The sequence below is a fragment of the Stigmatopora nigra genome, chromosome 12, assembly GCF_051989575.1.
Source record: "Stigmatopora nigra isolate UIUO_SnigA chromosome 12, RoL_Snig_1.1, whole genome shotgun sequence".
Taxonomy (NCBI): Eukaryota; Metazoa; Chordata; class Actinopteri; order Syngnathiformes; family Syngnathidae; genus Stigmatopora; species Stigmatopora nigra.
In genome coordinates, this window is record NC_135519.1 from 4638376 (window position 1) to 4658337 (window position 19962).

The 19962-nt window shown below is 41.9% G+C and overlaps 1 protein-coding gene across 7 annotated transcripts; it reads left to right on the forward strand.

Moving 5' to 3' along the window:
* Positions 1-360: 360 nt before the first annotated feature.
* On the forward strand, positions 361-19496 carry marchf8 (membrane-associated ring finger (C3HC4) 8). Of its 7 annotated transcripts, XM_077729660.1 has the most exons (9): positions 363-672; positions 3954-4170; positions 11856-11906; positions 14101-14180; positions 14353-14985; positions 15347-15527; positions 15641-15776; positions 15862-15876; positions 16310-19496. In XM_077729660.1, exons 2-9 carry the CDS (start codon positions 4060-4062, stop codon positions 16615-16617), a joined length of 1515 nt encoding a protein of 504 aa, XP_077585786.1. In that variant the 5' UTR covers positions 363-672; positions 3954-4059; the 3' UTR covers positions 16618-19496. The 7 variants fall into 7 exon arrangements, with proteins under 7 accessions (XP_077585788.1, XP_077585786.1, XP_077585791.1 ...); XM_077729662.1 differs by lacking the exon at positions 15862-15876 and having other exon boundaries at positions 361-672; XM_077729664.1 differs by lacking the exon at positions 14353-14985 and having other exon boundaries at positions 375-672.
* Positions 19497-19962: the final 466 nt, after the last annotated feature.

The window sequence follows — 19962 nt, forward strand, 5'->3', positions numbered from 1 at the left end:
GCAATTTGGGATATCCTGCTGGGATAGGCTTCAACACCCCCTGCAACCTTTGTGAGAATAATTGATACAAAAAATGAATGATTTTGGCATATGAAATGGGTGATATAGACATTTTTATAATCACTAAAAATTAATTAGGAAATAATCAGTCGGTCTATTGCCATCAGTGACAGTCTAAGAGTAACAACTGGAACAACTTTTTTTTAATGATGAGACCAAGATCGGACGTCTATCGTCGTCAATGGCACTGCCACACATAACGAGCTTTATTTTTCCAATTTATTTTTTAAAACGTGAACTACTCATCGCAACCATCTGCTGCAATTGTCTTGCAATCGGCACCACAGTGATGTTATATTCATTTTATTTTCTCAATCCATTTGATCTTGTTTCTTTTATTTCTCACCTCGTCCACTTCCACGTAAAGGCGGAAGTGAATGACGCGCCGCCAAACGCAGCTGCTTGGTGGGCTTTGACGAGTAGCGATCGGCTGACGTGAATTTTAATCCGCGACTGGCTTTCTCGCTGCACTTTGTGACGAAAAAAAGATCCGGGCGAGGCGAGCGTGGTACGCCGAGGAAGGCGCCCCGAGGGCGGCTGCGTTGGCGTCGATCTGTCGCTCGATTCCGGACGCTTACAAACAACCACATTGTTGAAATCAACATTAATAAGGTAAGCAACACCATCTTTTCCTATTGATCTGCGTTGCATTTGGGCTTATAAAATCGCGTCGTAATTGATATGATCATGGCTTTTTGGCGTGGTATCGATCCATTTTTCTTGAGCTAGGGTGGACATTTTATTATACTCACCTGCGCAATAATAGCCACGCCATGGATGAAATCGGTTTTATGATCAGGAATCACGATCGTGTTTTAGTTTTTAGTCTGATGTAATGTCGTTTTTTTGGGGGGAATACAACTCTTGTGGAAACTGCAAGTGGTGGATGATGGATGATGGAGGGGCGAAGGAAGCGGTGGGGGCTGCCTTTCACTCCCTGGTGGGATGCAAGCATGGCCGGCCTTTGAATTTCTTCTGTCAGCAAGCTTCTGACTGGGTAACATAAAAACTGCTTTTTCTAAACAGGAAAATCTGAAATATTCTATTTATTTTGGATTTTAAAACTACAAGAAAGGGAGAGGTAAGTGGGATCCTGATTTGGTTTAAAATATAACAGGTATTATTCAGCAAACAGCAAATTTCATCTTATTTCTGGAGCATTGAATTAGTATGTTTGATTTACTATGGGATTGATGGTATTTAGGGATAGTAATTCATTTCTTGGTTGTGCATATTTGGTTACACTAGATGCAATAAAAATACAGAATCAGTTTTTTTTGCAAAATACATAGAATATGTTTATTGTTTAAAACAATGTATATTCTATTCCTTTTTATGTTTTCATGCATTTTTATGTCAAATATTCTTTAGAATAGATAGATCAGAAGTAATTTATGAAACTGAAGCAATTATTCTGCAATTTATAATTCTAAGTGTATTTTTCTAATAGTTGTGTGTATTTTATCTTCTATTTACTGTAATTTCTGAACTTAAAGGCTGTAGATCCCATTCATGTTCATTTAAACATGAAAAAACACAAATAGGTCACTACATTTACTAAGAAGAAATTCTCAAACCAAACAATGTCCTCTTAAAAAATCCTTGCCATGCTGTCTGAAATTCTCATGGGTAAAAGCAAGCACAAGCCCTTTTTTGTTGTCGCGCACTTGCAATCTCTTTTTTTAAACCCAAACACTCAAGGCTAGCCTTCCTCGTACTGATTATCGGAAATGGGATTACGCATCAGACAGAAACATACTGGGCAATAAAATCCTGTGTGCCGGTCGAAAGCTGTAAAGTCGGTGTAGAATGTTACTTATAAGTGTGTCAAAAAATCACGTCAACCCTTTTTAGGTCAAATACTACTCCCCAAAAAATGATTCCACATTCAAAATGCTTGATAAATCTGATCATTAATTACTGGTGGTTGTTCTGTTACACTAAAACATTGTTTATCTGCTGTCTTATGTCGGGAAATGATGTTGAGCAGAGTTGAAGTGCTCAAATTTAGCGGTCGGGTGAGGAGACGGCATTTCGGCGAGGTTAAGATGACTCGACCGGCTCCTCCGCCGCCTCGGCGGCTACGATCGGCCTCGGGTCAGAATGAAAAATCTCGCCGGGGAACATTTTGTGCGCATCGGCGCGTCACTCATTGGGATTCCGTCCAAGATGAGCCAAAGACTGAAGGCGTCTTTGTAGGCCGGCAAATGAACTTGGCGCTTTATGCCTCCAGAGGGGAGTCATTGTGAGGCGACTACGCCGGGGCTCCATCAGGAGCTGGCTGCTGCTATTGTTAGCCACGTCGTGAGTGCCTACTGATGTCTTTGACTATTTTAGTAAGTAGTAAGAGTTGGACAGCTTCCATTTTTGGCCACTTCAATCAAACAATTATTTCTTTAATGAACACAGCCCCGCTCATTTTAAACATTAATTAAAATGATAGACTTGTCAAATAGTTTTAAAAGATACATAATCAAAACTTGCACAATTGAGGTTGTAGAATCGAATATATTTATGTCACAAATGACTTGGTTGTTAAAAAACGATGACATAAACAGGACAGTATCATGGATTATGAGTCAGTTGTTGAGTAGACTCGTGGTGTTTATTGTGTGATGAGTTGAATACAAAATTGAAAGTGGGTCAGAGGAACATGACATTTTACCTTATGAGGCTGACGTCAAATGTACTGAATGGTAAATATCTTACATTTAAGATTCTTGACTCAACAAGCAAGAATGGCGATTGAAAAACTACTCAAATACTTAAAATACTTCCCATGTGTTTAGATAACTTTAGTATGAGCGTCAGCCAGTTTATATGGAATGTTTTTCCTCGCTGTAATCCTGCAGTCGTGCGTGAACATGTTTTAAAAGAGTAATCACACAAACATACTCTGTGGACGAAAAGGATAAAAAAAAATCAATACTATTTTTAAGGATAAAATTGCAGTTATTGTGTCAAGCCCTGCATATTTAGTTTTCTCTCATATCAACTGCTTTTGCTAGAATATACTATGAGAATACAATGCTATGTTTACTTTTCTACATAAATCATTGAAAGTAGTAAGTCATGATGTTCCGACGGTTGGTATAAATTGTGTATGCGGCGCCGCGGGTCAATTGCGGTTTCACTCGGCTGATTGGGTGAAAAAAAAAGTAGCATAATAAAAACGAAATGCTTCATTAACCTTGGAGGTTTGTAAACAAACAATTGGCAATTTGGGAACGGAATGCGATAATTAAGGAGTCACAATGGGGGAACAAGTAAATCCGTGTTAAGGAAGGAAATGAGGCTGGAGGCTTCTTTCAACTCATCGGCTAACAATGCAATTGACCAATAGATCAACAGTAACTCTTCTAATGAACCTCAATCTCCATGAATGTTTATTAATTTCAAGATATTAAATTACTGGCTGCCATTTAAGCCAATGCAATTGCTTATCTCTGATTTATGTTAGTAATCTCACCCAATAATTGCTGATAAAGCGCTCAATTTAAAATATTTTCATTAATTCAGGTGAAAAAGAAGTGTATTCCATTGGCTTCCATTGAGCTCAATGAATTCCATTATCTAGTTAATCAACCACCTTGTGTTATTTGTATATAAGTATTCATTTTTAACGTGTCACCACTGTTTGAAATCATCACTCCGATTTCGTGAGACGCTTTGACACGAATGGCTTTCATTCACCGTCAAATACCAGTGTGTGGGTGTTGCCTAGCAACCAAGAACCACGAGGAATAGGTTCAGCATGAGGATCGTTGTTAGTCAAATGTTAACCATTTAGAGCGAGTGAAAAGTTTGCTCATCAAAATTGAACTATTTTAATTGAGGTCATTTCATGTATTTAGGAACATTTGTTGATTTTGTGTGGATTTTGGACGTTGCAGGGACGTTGCAGGGCCCCACGCCATAATGCCTGGCAAATAGGCGTCGGCGTTGGGGGGGGGGGAGGAAGCCAGCGTCTCAGCGTTTCAACATCCTCCTTCCTTTGGGATGCACATGCAACTGCAACAGATTTCCGTCACCCCGCGTGACGTCACTTCGGCGCGGTTGTCGGGTGGCGGCGGCGGCGGAGGCGGAAAAGCCAAGGACAAGGACAAACAGGTATGTCAGGACAATGCTTATGACTGGTCGCTTGGGGAACATTTTTTGCAGTTTTGAGTGTTGATGTCGTGTGTTTTTTGTTTTTGTTAAATATAATGTTGTATTCATTTATTTTTGGGCTTTTGCTTCAAAATGTTTTTCATTTTTGCAAGCATTGAAATGTTGCTGATTTTTATCGGCTGGAAGCTCATCTTGTTTTAGACAGCCAGACTACATTTGGCGGTTTTGTTCTTTGTTGTTTTCACAATTGGCTGGCCAAGGCATTTATTATGGGCTGTGTGCTTTCTTTCAAAATGCATCCTACGTGTTTCTAGTGTGAGTTATTTGAGAGTCAGAAGTCCAATTTCCTTGATAAATACATCTCAGGGGGGCAACTTGTCAGACTTGAGCTTGTGGCAAACTTTTTGAGTGCTGAGAGATTCCTTAGAGTACTTTTTTTTTTCAAATGATGGCAAAAACAACAATCTGCTTTAAAAATGGCTGCGAGTTTCAGTGACATGGATGCCGATGGATGTCCAAATTAGGTTCGTGGTTTTGGTCAATTTTATTCTAACCATGAAGGAGTAGTAGTAGTACTGGTGTAGTATAATGGTGCTTCAAACTATTGTACTGTATCCATTGACCATTATGTAGAGTAGTAGACATCTTGAAGTATTTGTTGTTTTTGCAATTTATTCTAATTGGAAGGACGGGAAATGTGTCTATTGCTGTCTTGGTTTTATTTTGGACTCGTTGCAATGAGTCATGACATGAAATGAAAAAAATGGAGTGCTTTTTCGCAGTAATTTTTAGGTGAGATTAATTACATTCCAGGGGCATTTGTGTGTATGGCTGTTTTTTTTTTGTCACCCCCACTGCAAGCCTCCCACGTGTGATATTCCCATTTTACCGTCAGCATTTGCATTTAAAATTCTCCCATCGTGGAATTCACGCTTTAATAGACGAGCATTGTCTAAGCGCGTATGGCCTCGCCTCCACCTCCGATCGTAATTTAACGGCTGTAAAAGACGGGGTTCCTTTTTTTTTTCTCCGCGTTTCGATTTGACACGCGACAATTGCTCCGAGCTTGCGGCTGACAGAAAACGGTGTGCTGATAATGAATCCTTTTGGCTGCGGGGGTGCTGTACTTAGCTCCAAACTCAACTTTATCGGCCACTTTTATCAGTCTTGCTAATATGAGAAAGACGCATGCATTTTCTCTTAACCAGTCATTTTATTTCATTTTTCTTTTATTGAATTTTAAGTATTTTTTTTATTGTATTTGATTTTTGTGTCCATAAGGATGTATTTTTCTACTTTTCTCATTAACACTGTACTATATAGTAAGTTAATGTTATTTTCATGGCTATGGGGTAGAAGAGTTTTTCCATTGTCTCCATTTGTGGGAGCCAGCATGTCCATTCTTGTGTAGTCGGCTTCCCCCCCGCAGGCCGCCACGAACAGGTGGCGTCTTTTACACGCCCGCCCCTGCACAAGTGCCACGCGTCTGCGGCAGGGAAGCCACGGCGGACAATCCACTTTGGTTTCAAGTGCAAAAAAAGTGAAATAAGCCGGCTTCAAGGACGTTAAGAACCTCGATAGAATGCCAAGATTTAGACCATATTCAGTCGTTAGATGGACAGAAAATCTCTGGAGCTTGGTAGAATATTACAGATTCATATACTAGACGTCCAGTGAGTGTCTTTCAAGGCATTTTCACGTTTTGTGACCTCAATTTTGACACCAACCGCAATATTTGCTTAGTTTCTATGTGAATAGTCCTCGGGCAATTTGCATTTAAAAACCGCCATGTAACAAGAATTTATGACATTTCTGTTTCAATGCCTTGGAAATGCTTAAACCATGACAATCAAAAGTACAGAATTCCTGAATTATTTAAAGGGATATTCTGGTCATTACAAACTTATTGGGACCGATTCTAGCATCAATAATTGGCTCACACTCAAAAAAGGCCTCCCGTTAATGTGTTGTGAGGATTTCCAAAAATTAAATCAGCTAAAATTCAAGAGCTGAGGCTTTGTGACCCTGACCTTGCCCATCTCGCTCATGCTGAGCCTCCACTTCCAGTGCACGCCCCAAGAATCTTGATAGTGCCCTTTTATTTTTTGGGGGGGGTGGAGTGGCACGCTGGGCTAGTCCCACTGTCGGGGGTTAGGTCGGGCCATCTGCTTAGTGGCAGGTGATGGCAGCCGGGCGACTTGTGAGGCGAATAATGCTAGAAATACTTTTCTTACAAAAGCTGACCCCGCAGATCTTTTATTTGAGCAGGATAGTGTCTTATTTGATGGTGCTAGACGTCCAATCCATGTGACCGTTAGACAGTTGGATAAGGTTGATTGCTATCATACGGCGCTCATTTCCAAGGTATTTTATGGCTGGAAGCTCGATCTAACCAAGCAGAAAGATGCTCACGCCGAATGTCGATAACTTTAAGAGCTGCTCATTCACCGCTGTAATGTTTAATTACTGGAATCTAAATTGGGGGAGGGCTCGTCTTTGTAGCCCTTTTATTGCAGAGTGACACGTTGACTAAGTGCTGAAGGAGCCTCTGTTTTATCAATGCAAAAAAGGGTTTGTATCATTTAGCTCACGTGGCAAAGTGCTGGCCCGGGGGCCAAATGTGGCCTGCTGCATCATTTTGTGTGGCCCGGGAAAGTGAATCATGAGTGCTGACTTTCTGTTTTAGGATCAAATTAAAACGAAGAGTATAGATGTATATTACATTTCCTGATTTTTCCTCCTTTTAAATCAATAATTGTCATTATTTATTCCTTTTTGTTCAGTTTTTAGTTAAAAAATCATTTTGTAAAAGCTAAAAATGTATTTCAAAAAAGCTAAAATAAACATTGTTTTAGATCTATAAAAAAACTGAATATTCCGGGACTTTTAATCCATTTAATTTAATCCTTTTTTATAAAAAAGAATCTAAATATTATATCTAAAATGGTCCGGCCTGACACCCTTGATTTAACTGATAGTTGATTATTTCCTTAAATAACCTCGACAGACTTCCCATCGGACACCAAACAAACTCCACTTGAGTTAAACATGTCTATCTGTCAGTTTTTTTCATTCCAAAGTTAAAAAAAACAGTTGTGGAGCACCTTCCACCTCATTTCATTTTTCAACAGACACATTGTGGTAGCTCGATGGGCGCCGCCCCTATTTTCCATCGAAGCACGCCGCGTTCCTCAATGTTCCATAACAGTGAGTCACCCCGGCCGGCCAGGCGCGATAGAGTGCTCCCATATCCCCGCCGCCGCCGCCAGCCAATCGGGCTTTACTGTACTTTGTGAAAGGGGAGCATCGTGTTCATATTTTGCTTTGTGCTTGGTTCGACCTTGCATTCTTTTGACTTGTTTGCTATCAAAGCAGACCGCCACGGGTGGAGCACAAGGACATTTTGTTCATAGAATGGTCAGCAAAAAACCTTCTGTCATGACGGAGGGGGAGTTCTTGATAGTTCTGATATTTTTAGAAATTGGAATGACATGATTAGATACCTCCGTAGAAATATTGGTGATGACGAGTCAAAACAATATATATTTCAATATGATGTCAATATTATAACGAACGCAGACTGCTGACGTCATATAAATAAGTAAAAATGATGTTAGTGGCTAATGTACTGCAAGGATCTCTATGAGATAACGTTAGCTACTCCATCATACACTGCTCTCTTACTGGATGATTGCATTAGCGGCCTGCAAGGATGATAACGTTAGTGCTGGGGGTAGGGAACTTATGGCTCGCGAGCCGTGTGTGGCTCTAAAAAGAATTCAGAGACTTTTGATACTTTTAGAAGTGGTGAGGGGGTTAGGGTTATATACAATGAGCTCTAATTTCGGAAGGCCTAAGGCAGGGATGGTCACAAAGACAAATATTTACTAAAGTGTATTTTATCCACATTGACCGGCGGCGTCCACTACTTTAAGAGGTCGAGGTATTAACACGTGGGCACCACCGGGGAGTAATTGAAGGTTAAGATGGCCGTGCGGGAGAAAGCCAGTCTGTTTAAAGGCCGTCGCCGCCACCGCCTCCTCCTTGGTCATGAATAATTCACCGGCGGCGCGCTACGCCCCTCCCCGTGTCATCCAGATCAGCTGGAGGAAGAATGGGTTCGGCCAATAGGATTACACTGACGGACGGATTGAAGGCGCGTATGCGTGTGTGTACACAGCTGAGAGCGAAGAGCCAGAGCCCAGAGCGAGCCCGGACAAGCGGTGCTAGTAGAAGCTAGTGTTTTTGCCCAAAATGTAGGCCGGACATCCCTTTTTCTTCTTTCTGGTCCTAGTCGCTGCCAGATCCTCTTCCGAATCGACCCAGGGATTTGCGCGAGGGGTCATGTAACCCGGCTCTATAGCGATCCTCTCCTCGACCCCCCCCTACAGCCCCTCCAGGAACCTTTGTCTGCATCAGGGAGAGAAAGAGAGGTGCGCCTCAGGATCCAAACATGAATTCCTGTTGGAAAATTAAAATTCAGGTACGTTCCTGGCCATCTGTTTGCGGGTGGCGATCTCAGAGACACTCGTCAGATGCCGGCCTTCTGCTTCTTGGCTAGCAACGTGGGTTTTTATTTTTATTTTTTTCTCCAGTAGCGGCGTCACTGTTATTTTTCTCCGGTAGCATCGTTACTGCCGCTTCTGTTCTTCCTGTTTGTTTATTCGTCACATCCTCACCACGGTGGATGGAGGTTTGACCCACTTTTTTTCCCCGGTGCTCTTTGTTTGGAATGACTGGAGGGGGTGCTGGCTCCAATGCCGTCCGGTCGCCTTTTCATTGACGCTTTCAAAGAGGATTTTTTTTTGTGGTTTACTCTGTTAGCTTTGCCAATGCAATCTGCAGGGCTTCGTGGAATAACTGTCAAATTTGACCCATTTATATTGAGTGAATTTGAATGTTTTGCCGCCTTCGTCCCGAGAGGGACGTCTGGGGAAGGTCCGCGGGTTTGAGACCATCCCGGTCGGATGTTTGCCGCCATCGGGGGTGCCGTAACGTAAATTTTGGCTAATGTGAAGCAGCGTGTATTTTGGCTGCGGGCTTAGCGTATGGAATCGTGGACCAAAATCACAGCTTTGTGTCAAATCCACAGCTGGGGGAGGAGGGGGCGGAGATTAAGTCAGTCACATGTCAAGGCAACGCTTCAAACCTGTTGCAGGTGATGGAGCATTAATTAAGTTTGAGTGGCAGAATACTGGGGTGCAAATGTTATTTTATCCTTGCGTGTCAATTGATCATGTTTTTATACCCCTATTTCCAAATGAGCACTATGTGGGAGTTATTTTAGCGACTCCTTTTTTCCCATTTTCTCCCTAGAAATCAAGATGCCAATTGTCTTTTTTTATATATGTCTTTTGACTCCTTCTATTCCGTTCTTCATTATATAACGCTCTTTAGTCTTGCCCTCTGCTAGCGTGTAATTGAGTGATTACATCACCCGGATAAAGAGGCTTCACAAACTAATAACATGGCTAATCAACGGAGACGGCGCGGCAACGATGATCCGTGGCCGGACTTTTCGGCAAAAGTCATCACGAGCGTGAGGGCGAATTTCCGAGTGCAATTAATGAAGAAGGATTTTTAGCATGGTGATTTATTTGTCATTGGATGGCGCCTCCCTCGGTCGGCCCTCATTTAGACGCAGGCGACGGCTGTCGTGTCGGATGCTGTCGCATCTCTCGTTAGGCCCCGAGCAAAGATGGAATGCTGGACACTGTCCACGTCCTGATGGAATTACTGTACCGCCACTTAATGCTCGCCAGTGGGAATCATTTACTCTAGTAAAAAAAAAAGAACAGAAATGGAGGCATCCATTACACACTTTGCCTTAAATTAGATTCGTCCAAAACAAGGGCTTTTAATGTTTTTACATACAGACACGTTAATCAATCAGTCATTAAATTAATCAGCATTAATCAGTTTTAATAGTAGGATGGTTGTTAGAGATTTTATTGACCTTAAAAGTTGGCCCTGTGACCTTTGACCTCAGTGCCCCCATATTTGATCAGCATAAACGTAATGCTAGTTTACAAAATATATATATATCTTTTTGGGTGAGTTATCTTGAACATACACCAACAAATAGTTAACAAAAAGAGAGGCTCCAGTCAATCACAAAGCAATTTTCCCTGCTCAGATGTCTATTAACCTGCATAAAAAAGTTGCATACACGTCTGCTGTACTGGCCTGCGGCCACTCGCTGCTTTTCATCCCTGAGATACTGACGGCGGGTGGGGGAAGGGCAGGAAATGCCACGAAGACCGTTCGTCTGGGATGTTTGATATGGGGAGGAAGTCGATATGCCGGTCAGGTCCACGTTTTCTGCACATCAGTGCATCTGTGGTGGTGATATTGTCAAATGAAACCTTTAACAGGGAGCTTAACATGCTTGACAACCTGCTTAGCAACCACTGCTTGATTAACTCTGATTGCCATTGCCAGGCGTCCAATCCTTTTTCTGGCCAGACCTTAAAAGAAAATTCTAAATGTATTTATTCATTTTCTGAATTGGTTGCCAGCCGATTGCAGGACAGACCGAGAACAACAAAAGTATAACTAAATTGGCATGAAGTCACGTCTATACATAGAAATGAGTATGACAAGCAGAGCATTCTGTTTCTTTTTCCGAGGACAGTTCCTCCACATTCGCACTGTTACTCGTATTCATTTAGTATGAAAATTGAATTTGACTGCACGCTGATGGATTTTTGATAGTGCCATGTTTATCACAACTGACCTTTTTAGCCGACTGATTGGCTGTGCATGACAATACAGCAAATGGATGAATACAGACTTTTATCATCACAGTAGCATTTATTTCCCACTCAACCTGACCCTTTTTATTATTCTTTTTAACAGTGTTTGCAACACCTTCAACAAAATGTGAGGGAAAAAAAATACAATGAAATAATACAATGATTTATTATGAAAAATATTGTACAATAATTTGTAAGATAAAAAACTTGGCACCCCACCAGGCTTAGAAAGCAAATCGTTGGTTGAACCCTACTTTTCGTACACTTTTTTTTTTGTAAAATACTGTAGTAAACAATCAGCTGCACCAACATTTCTATGGTTAAAATCTTGACTATCTTCCTACATTTTTTGTTTATATTACGCATTAAATACAAGCGGATTGATCCGTCGTCTTCTGTTTATTCCCAGCTGTTGTTTACAGAATGTTTCTTCTTTTTGGGTGGGAGGTGTTCTCAGAATGTCTCCGTCTAGGCTTTGCTAGGAATTGTAGCTCCGGATTAAGGCTGGCTGTCATTCATATCTTCAGGGGAAAAAGCCTTTTACAACGGTGTATATATTCCATTAATGGAAAAAGGATTGATGTCATAGAAGCAAACGTGATAAACACGATTAAATGGAGCACGTGCGGGTGGTATCGGACAAGATTTCTTTGTACCCAAAGCTCTTCGGAAGGGAAGCCATGTTACGTAACGCCTATGGACTTGTCATTAAGAAGTGGCGCGTGGCTTTTAACACCAAGACGACACGTGGCTTTGACACCCGTTGGTGCTTCTTTATCAGCAAGTTGATTTGGCCATGAAAAAACTACAAAAAAAACTTGATTGCTTTGCATAAAAATCGAATTGATAACAAGACATCGGTCACTTTTTGTCAAGAAATATTATTTTTGGGTGTTTCCGTGGACTCAAACTGTGTTTTTTCTTTTGCAGAATGAAAAACCTTTGGGTCATTCGGCGAGCCGATCCAGCAATATCTCAAAGGTGAGTGCAACAAGGGCTGGAAATGGAGTGTGGGATCAATGGAGTGGTGCCGTTTTGGTCGGCAACAGAGTTCACACGGGGGTCTATTTTCTCTCCGCCCCTCGCAATCCTCCCGTGCCTCTTAAGAGGATCAACTATTTACTTGCACTGAGACATGCCAGGGTCACTTAGCCGGACGGCCGGCCGCCGCCAGCGAGCCGCTCCCGACTTTTTAAACGCCGACGACACGTGAGCGCTTTTAACGGCCTGGCTTTATTTAATGGCGGAGGGGCGTGGCCAATTTATTGACGTTGGGAATCTTGGATTTGCAAAAGAGGATGGCCTTTTTGGGTATAATTACATCAACTGTTTGGTATTTTTCTTTCTTTGACAACTTAGTAGTTGTCATTGGTGGCAAAAAAACAAACAAAAATATTGGAATTTGGTCTAAAAATAGCAGTAAATTTTCAGTTATCCCATCCAGACCTTGATTTGTTTTTTTTTTAGTCTTGGCACTGACAGAATAAAAAAAATGGATCATAAATAAAAAATATAAAGGGGTAAATTTACACTGATAAGCCACATTTGTCTGTAGTTTAAAGACCTAACCTTATATACATGAAACTGTATTGATCATCTGAATTTTAAAGTAGCAGAAATTCAACAGGCCAAATTACTTGTTGTATGATGCCAAGCTAAAAAAAAATACAAAAATTAAGATCATTTTTGCAATTTGACACTTATTGACCATAACTGGATCTTGTGTCCACAAATTGTAGGCTTTTCCCTTCTCTATGGGCAAATGGCAAAGGTCATCCTTGAAAGTAAATTGAAAAAAATACCAAAATAGGAGTCAATAATAAGGAGTCATAATTATCTCTGGCATGAGTGTGTGTGTGTGTTTGGGGGAGGAGGGCTGGAATTAAAGTATTAGCGCAGTCGTAAAATCTGCGTGGGCGAGCCGCCCGCCGCTCAGCCTAACATCTGGCGTGCCCCGAATCTGTGCGGAGAAGTTTTTTTTTTTTTTTTTTTGCCCACAGTTGGTCCCATAGAGATACGGCTCGGTATCAAAAAGTCATTCAATGGCAGACACCCCAACTTAAATGTTTTGACGTCCAAAGTAATGTATTTGAAAGTCTAAATGTTCTTCCTGTGATTTTTAAAGCTCTTAAGTCGTAAGTTAACTCTGGTCCAATCAAATTCAAGAGCCTCGTCTCCTCCCCTGAGTGTTCTCTCATTTGAACGTCTTCAAGCCTCATCTTTTATTCCCTTGGTTCCCAAAGTGTGCCACGCGCTGACATATTGTCGTCGGCAAACAGGTGGCATCCGCCTCGACACCCCCCGGATTGGGTCATTAAACCTGTTAGGTAATGCCGTTATTCTCATTAATTAGTCATTGGTGAGATGCAGATTAAGATGACAGCCACATGGGAGTCTTCAGTGAGTCGTAGACGTCTCTTTTCGTCCTTCTACTGCCGACTTAACCTAGACACTTTCTTTGTTTTGAAAAGATATGATGAGATATACGTGTGTGACTATAAAAGTATGTCATTGAAGGGCAGATGATTTGAAAACGTGGCCATCTATCGAACTCCGTCAGGCCGCCGGCGCCCGCCGAAATCAAATCAATTTCACACTAAAATGCTCATGCACGCTTCTGGGTTTTGACCAGCAACCTCTAAGCGGGGTCAGGAACCTGCTTTCAAATATCATTCATTGAGAGCTTTTAAAAGTAAACCTACATTAAAATGTGTGTTTTTTTTTACATATTCACTTCATCACTTTTAAAGTAGAAAAAATGTCCTATTGGTGCATTTGGGAAGTCAACTCTGATGGTTTCCATATTTTTAGCTCACAGTTTAGCACCCATCATTAGAGCCACACATGGCTCTCAAGCCATATGTTCCCCAACTGCTGAAGTTTGGAGGGTTGGATTTAGTTGCGTCATCGGAACAGCCGTGTCAGTAATGAATTGATTGATAATCAAAGTCGTGATTTGTGGCCGCCTTGTCATCATTTTTCTCAAAGTTAAGCCGACACGAAAGCATATATATTCATAGAATAAGGGGCGGTATTTACTCTATTATTAATGAATGTTTGGCTTTATATTGACACACTCTACAGCAGCGGATGGAGGGGATTGTGAATAATTCATGTGTCCGCTTTGCTGACGTCGCAATAAAGTGAACCAACCTCTTATTTGTGGCGCTCGCAGGCCGGCAGCCCGACTTCCGTCAGCGCTCCCAGCAGCTTCTCCAGAACCTCCGTGTCCCCCTCCAGCCAAGACATTTGCAGGTAAGTGACCGTGTCCCGTTGTTTGAGGGGACATTTTCCAGGCGTGACAACCAAAAAACAAATGAGCCCTCCAAACACAAAGCGACCACTCCACACCTCTTCATTTCACTTTTCTTTTTTCCCCTCCACGTGTCTCACCGTCATTTCCATTCCAAACACTCGCACTCACCAGCGGTGCAGATGAAGAAGGTCAGAAACGGACGGCGGTGGTCCTCTTGGCCCCCCAAGGGAAAAGCCAGGAGGTGGGCGTGACCACGGTGCTGGCGGAGGCTCCGCCCGCCCCCAAGCGGCGCGACTGGCTGTCTCTGCTACGCCGTCCGCGGCCCCCCGGCCCGTTACCTTTTTCCGTCTCGCTCAACGACGTGGGACAGCGAGTGGACGGTCTCTACCGGGGCTTGCGTTTCATCGACCGCACCTGCTCCGAGGGGGAGCTGGAGACCAAAAGTCAGGACGCCAGCCAGGCTCGGAGTCCCCCGGCCAGAACCAACGGCGTCCTCTCCTCGCCGCGTCCCGGCCCGGTCCCGTCGGAGCTCGGCGAGAACCCCTCGGACGTTTGGCCGCCCCGCTCCCCCAGCGCCCACCTCGTCCGCCTTCTCCTCCCCTTCTCTCGATCGTCCACCTCATCCAGCCTGCCTAAATCGTCCAGCGCCATCTTGGAAGGTAGCGAGTTGGAGCTGGCCAAAGGCCTCCATTTGGCGCCGCTTTGCTACATGGACGAAGACGGCGACCTGGACCGCTGCCCGTCGCCCGCCTCGTCCAAAACGGAACCGCAGTCGCCATTTTCGCTGTCGGCCGACTGCTGCAGGTGGGTGCCTGACTGTCTGGACGGTGCCCTCTTGCCCCTTCCTGACTCGGTAGACCTGATGTTGACCCCCCCTTTGTGATGCAAGTGGAGTAGTCCAGGCTTTTTGTAGTCTGCAGAATACACAAACACATTCCCATGTCACTCATTTGTCCTCATTTTAAGTGTACTACCCTTCATATCCATGACTAGGGATCCATAGGGGTCTCTGAAAGTTCAACCATTTTTGGGGGGTTTCACAGCACAGGTGTCTAGTGACTATATGGAGTATATGTACTCCAAATATTTTTGGGGAAAAAAGAGGATTCGGCCATAGGTTCAGGTCGTAGTAGTTGCTGAGTGTGTGTTTTGCGGCTGTTTTCAGGATCTGCCACTGCGAGGGTGACGAGGAGAGCCCCCTGATCACGCCGTGCCACTGCATGGGCAGCCTGCGCTTCGTCCACCAATCGTGTCTGCAGCAGTGGATCAAGAGTTCGGATACACGTTGCTGCGAGCTCTGCAAGTACGAGTTCATCATGGAGACCAAACTCAAGCCTCTGCGCAAGGTAAACATTGAAATGAGTGGTGGTCCAATCCATTTGAAGTGGGAAGGATGGAGGCCAGTAAACATAGCAGTGTGGTGACTAGACTTTTTGTGTTTTGTTTTGAATGTCTCCAGTGGGAGAAACTCCAGATGACGGCCAGTGAGCGAAGAAAGATCATGTGCTCGGTCACGTTCCACGTCATCGCCATCACATGCGTGGTGTGGTCGCTCTACGTTCTCATCAACAGGACGGCAGACGAAATCAAGCAAGGTTGGTGGCCGCAGCCCGTCTCTTGCCGCCGCCGCTGCTAGCAATGGGGGCAATTTTCATCCTTGTATTCTCTTTATTCACGCAGCCCGGAGTATTCCAGGTAAATATTTGCCATACTCAATGGGATCCTTTTTTTCTTTTTTCCTGCCGCCATTATTTACTTTTGCCTATTTACCTTCTTGCTGCTAATTCACCCTAGTAGATCAAGTTTTTCTTCGTTTTATTTAAAGACGTTAGTATAGGTAGTGGCTTTGTTTTGTAATACAATTTGCCAAAAAACAGGCCTGAGGACAATTAGACATAGTTGAATAGGAAACTTACATTTAGCTTTGCATGAAAATTAATTATAGATGTAGTATTTTTCTATAGGAAAGCAGTATTTATACATTTAGTTGAGTTTACTTTACTTTTTTGTTGATATTTTCATTTTTTTTATTTAAACGTCTCCCTCTAGTATTGAATAGCAGGACCATTAAAAAAGAAGGCCACTAAATAGAGTGTATATTTGTAATGATGTGTTATTTATTGGTCAGGCATCATGGAGTGGTCTTTCTGGACCAAACTGGTGGTGGTGGCCATCGGCTTCACCGGAGGCCTGGTCTTCATGTACGTCCAGTGCAAAGTCTACGTCCACCTGTGGAGGAGACTCAAGGCCTACAACCGCGTCATCTACGTGCAGAACCGGCCCGACTCCTGTAAAAAAGCCAACGTGGAGAAGCCGCCGTTGCTGGAGCCCGGCGTGGAGCACAATAAGGATGCGCTGCCGCCCGCCCGCTCCGACACCAACTGCTCTCATCGCACGGAAACGGACGAATACAGTATGGAAGTGCTCCACGTCTGACGGCCTCTGGCCTCTTTCACAGAGTTGAACTTGTCTAGAAATATTCACAGGTCAAGCCAGCTTTGGACGCTCTTGGGTAAAAAAAAAAAAAAGACGGAAAACTACAACCTTGACGCTGACGGAGAAGATGAAAATGGAAGCAAATGGAAAGGCAAGACCACATACACACACACACACACTTTTTGGAGTTTTCGCAAAGGAAATACTCCATAAAAAAAATCAAATTTGATACCCCATAGTCATACAAGACATGATTAACAAACTGCTGTTTTTTGGTATAAACGTTACCCAAACAATGCCATTAGATTTTAACAATTTTTTTCCTTTTCAAAATGTTCGTACAATTTTTTGGGGGGTTGTTTCAAGATGTTAAACATGATTTTCAGTGAAAATGTTGTCGCTAAAAATGTTCAATTTTGAGTGAGTTAGTCTTCAGCAAAAGAATCTTGATGTCCTTGCAGAAAAATGCAAATATAATATAATAATAGTCAGACAAGAATAACAAATACGCCATTTATTAGGATTTTTATCCCAAAAACACACAATTGAACTCATTGTCTGCCATTGACCACAATAGACATCCAAATCAAATTTTTGCAAAATTCGTATCTTCAAGCCTCCCTGTCAAAATAGATTGGTCTCCTAACATGGTCAATGGCACCCAATGACTGTTCTTTACCCAAAAGAAAGCTACACGAGGATAGAAAGAAAAGCATACGTTGACTGGTCGTTTTTTGGTCAAGTTTTTCCGTCCATCCGCCGGCGGACGCGCATTAAGGCACTTTTTTTTCCCTCCGTCTTTGCCCGACACAAGTGGACGACGCAGGCGTCTCGATGTACGTCCCCCAAAAAACTTGAAAAACGGGATGTCAGTTGACTTTGAGCATCCGTGTTCTCCCTAACTTTCTCAAGAGAATGTACCCTTTTTTTTTGCAAAAACAAAAAAATAACAAAAAAACTTTTCTATGTCTTTGAACTCACCGTGACCACTTTGTATGTTTTCATTCAGGAAAGCGTTAAGTGTGGCTTTTTTTGGTTTGTTTTTTACTTGAGCGTCGTCTATTGCTGGCAAGCTTTTCCGATAAATCCAGTAAACGCTGTAAAACGAGCCTCAGGAAAATATGCCTCCGTGGTCATGTTAAGTCTTCGCCGCATTCCGTAATTGCTATCTGCCGTCCAATAGAAGAGTTTCGTTGACAAAAAAAGGATTTGGGAGCATTAGTTGCGTTTTTATTCAAAGTGTAAAATGCTGAGATTTATTCCCGATAAATTGAACTTGATTTTGGTGTCAAAAACGTGTTCATCGTTGACCTTTCACTCTGAATTTTTATTTTATTTTAGGATTCATTCTTAACCTTTACGAGGCCTATTTTTAAAATTCTACTTGACAGTGATAATACCGTTAAAAACCCACAACTCACGACTGCTTGGCAGCAATAAATTAAAACAACGCTTTTGTTTGTGGCGTTTTGTTAATTTATGTCAATGTTTAACAGTGACTTCATTTGGAAGTTGAGGTTTTTTTTCTGTTTGTTGGGAGACTCGTTGCAATGCGATGATTTCAAATATGAGGGGGAAAAAGTGCAATTACCTTTTTAATGCTGTTGATTTTTTTTCTCTCCAATTGTCGCTTAGCGTAATTCTATTTTGGTGTCTTGTATTTATTTGTCAACATTTTTGATATTAGTTATTAATTTATTGCTATTTTTAACACATGACAAAGGAAATTGAATTGGACTTTCAAGGTATCTTAAAATGATGCTATTTAATGTGACTGTAATACTAGATAATGTAAAACTAGAATAATTATTTAACGTTTTTTTTTCTTGTTTATATTTTTTGCACTCACTAAAAAGCAAAAATGTTAACAGGACCAAAAAAAAAAATTCTATATTGAGTTTTTCACTTTGGTTTTCCACCACAAAAACTAGTTTTATTCATGTTCTATTTGTTATTGTCATTTTTTCGTCCAGAATTTTTTTTCCCATATTATTTTAACTCATTGGCTGCCATGTCCCATCCATCAAATAGTCTAATAATTCTAATTTAACAATTAATAGCAATATATAATGGTCAAATTCCTCATTGTTAAAGCGACTTAAAGCAAAAATCCCTCCTGTTTATGGCCATATTCCCCCCCCCCCCCCAAATCAATTCCTAGTCACATTTTTTATAACTCATTGGCTGCCATTGAGCGTCCAATGGATTTGAAGTGGGAGGGTTGGCAGCAAACAAAAGTTGAATGTCTCCTCGTAATGACCAAGTGGAAGAGTTGTAGTTTTCAAAAGCCACATGATTTGAGCCCTATTGTCGCCAATGGCACCTAAAGGGTTAAAATCTGCATCAAAATATGTTTTGGCGTATTATGATTGAATATATGCTGACGCTTCAGGTGGCTGCTAAGCTGTGCAATGTTTCTTTGTTGTTATACTGTTTTTTTTTTTTAATTTTAATAATAATAATAAAAGGGAGCTGGCTCCTGGCATTAAGATGTAAACATTTGTTTTGATGTTCCTGTTTAGCGAGCTCTTTAAAAAAGTACTTTGCTGCTGCGACTGGACACGTCCAGATGAGGGAGGGAGGGGCCACAAAAAAAAAAGGCCACTTTCCAAAAGCTAGGTACGTTTGTTTACTACTGACTGGAGCGGACTTGAACATTTTCGATGACTGTTGCCGTGTCTATGATATCATTCCACGACTTTGTCTGTCTATTCTACTTTAGAAAAAGAACGGTTTAAAAAACACAACGTTTGGGGTATGGAGAAAAAAACAAGTCTGTTTTTTAAAGCTCATTCTATTGGTGTTTTCTGTTCCCCTTGTTTGAACAAAAAAAAGTGTAAAATTTGAAATGAACCAAATAAACGTTGAGATGCTTTTAAGGCGGATTACTGAATGTTTTCAAGGAAGAAAAATAGACCTGTTTGCAGTGATGTAATTTATTTGGAATGGAAAAGTATTTCTTTTAAGTACAGCATGTTTCAAAATGTTTGACCCCATTTCATAGGCCAATAATGTTGACTATTTTCATTAGAATGTTTTTGTGTGTAATTTTTGGCATTACAATAGTGGTGGCCCAGTGGTTAAGTCATCCGTCTTCCATCACTGTGGTCTTTGGTTCAAATCCAAGTGCATGCAAAGATTTTCCCAATATTATTCAGGTAAATGAAAGAGGTAAAAGTATAAGTACTACCACTTTCTGTCACCGGGTGGTGGCCCAGTGGATAAGTCATCAGTCTTTCACCTCTGTGGTCCTGGGTTCAAATCCCAGTGCATGCAAAGATTTTCCAAATATTATTCAGTTAAAGATAAAAGTAATAATGGATAAGTGTCTAACTATAAGTCTTT

What these genes read in the sequence shown, in the direction of transcription:
- marchf8 (XM_077729660.1), top strand. Translation starts at nt 4,060, where the DNA reads ATGCACATGCAACTGCAACAGATTTCCGTCACCCCGCGTGACGTCACT. An exon ending in TCCAGCCAAGACATTTGCAG is followed by an intron (nt 14,181 to 14,352) that starts GTAAGTGACCGT and finishes CGCACTCACCAG; the next exon opens with CGGTGCAGATGAAGAAGGTC. An exon ending in AACTCAAGCCTCTGCGCAAG is followed by an intron (nt 15,528 to 15,640) that starts GTAAACATTGAA and finishes GAATGTCTCCAG; the next exon opens with TGGGAGAAACTCCAGATGAC.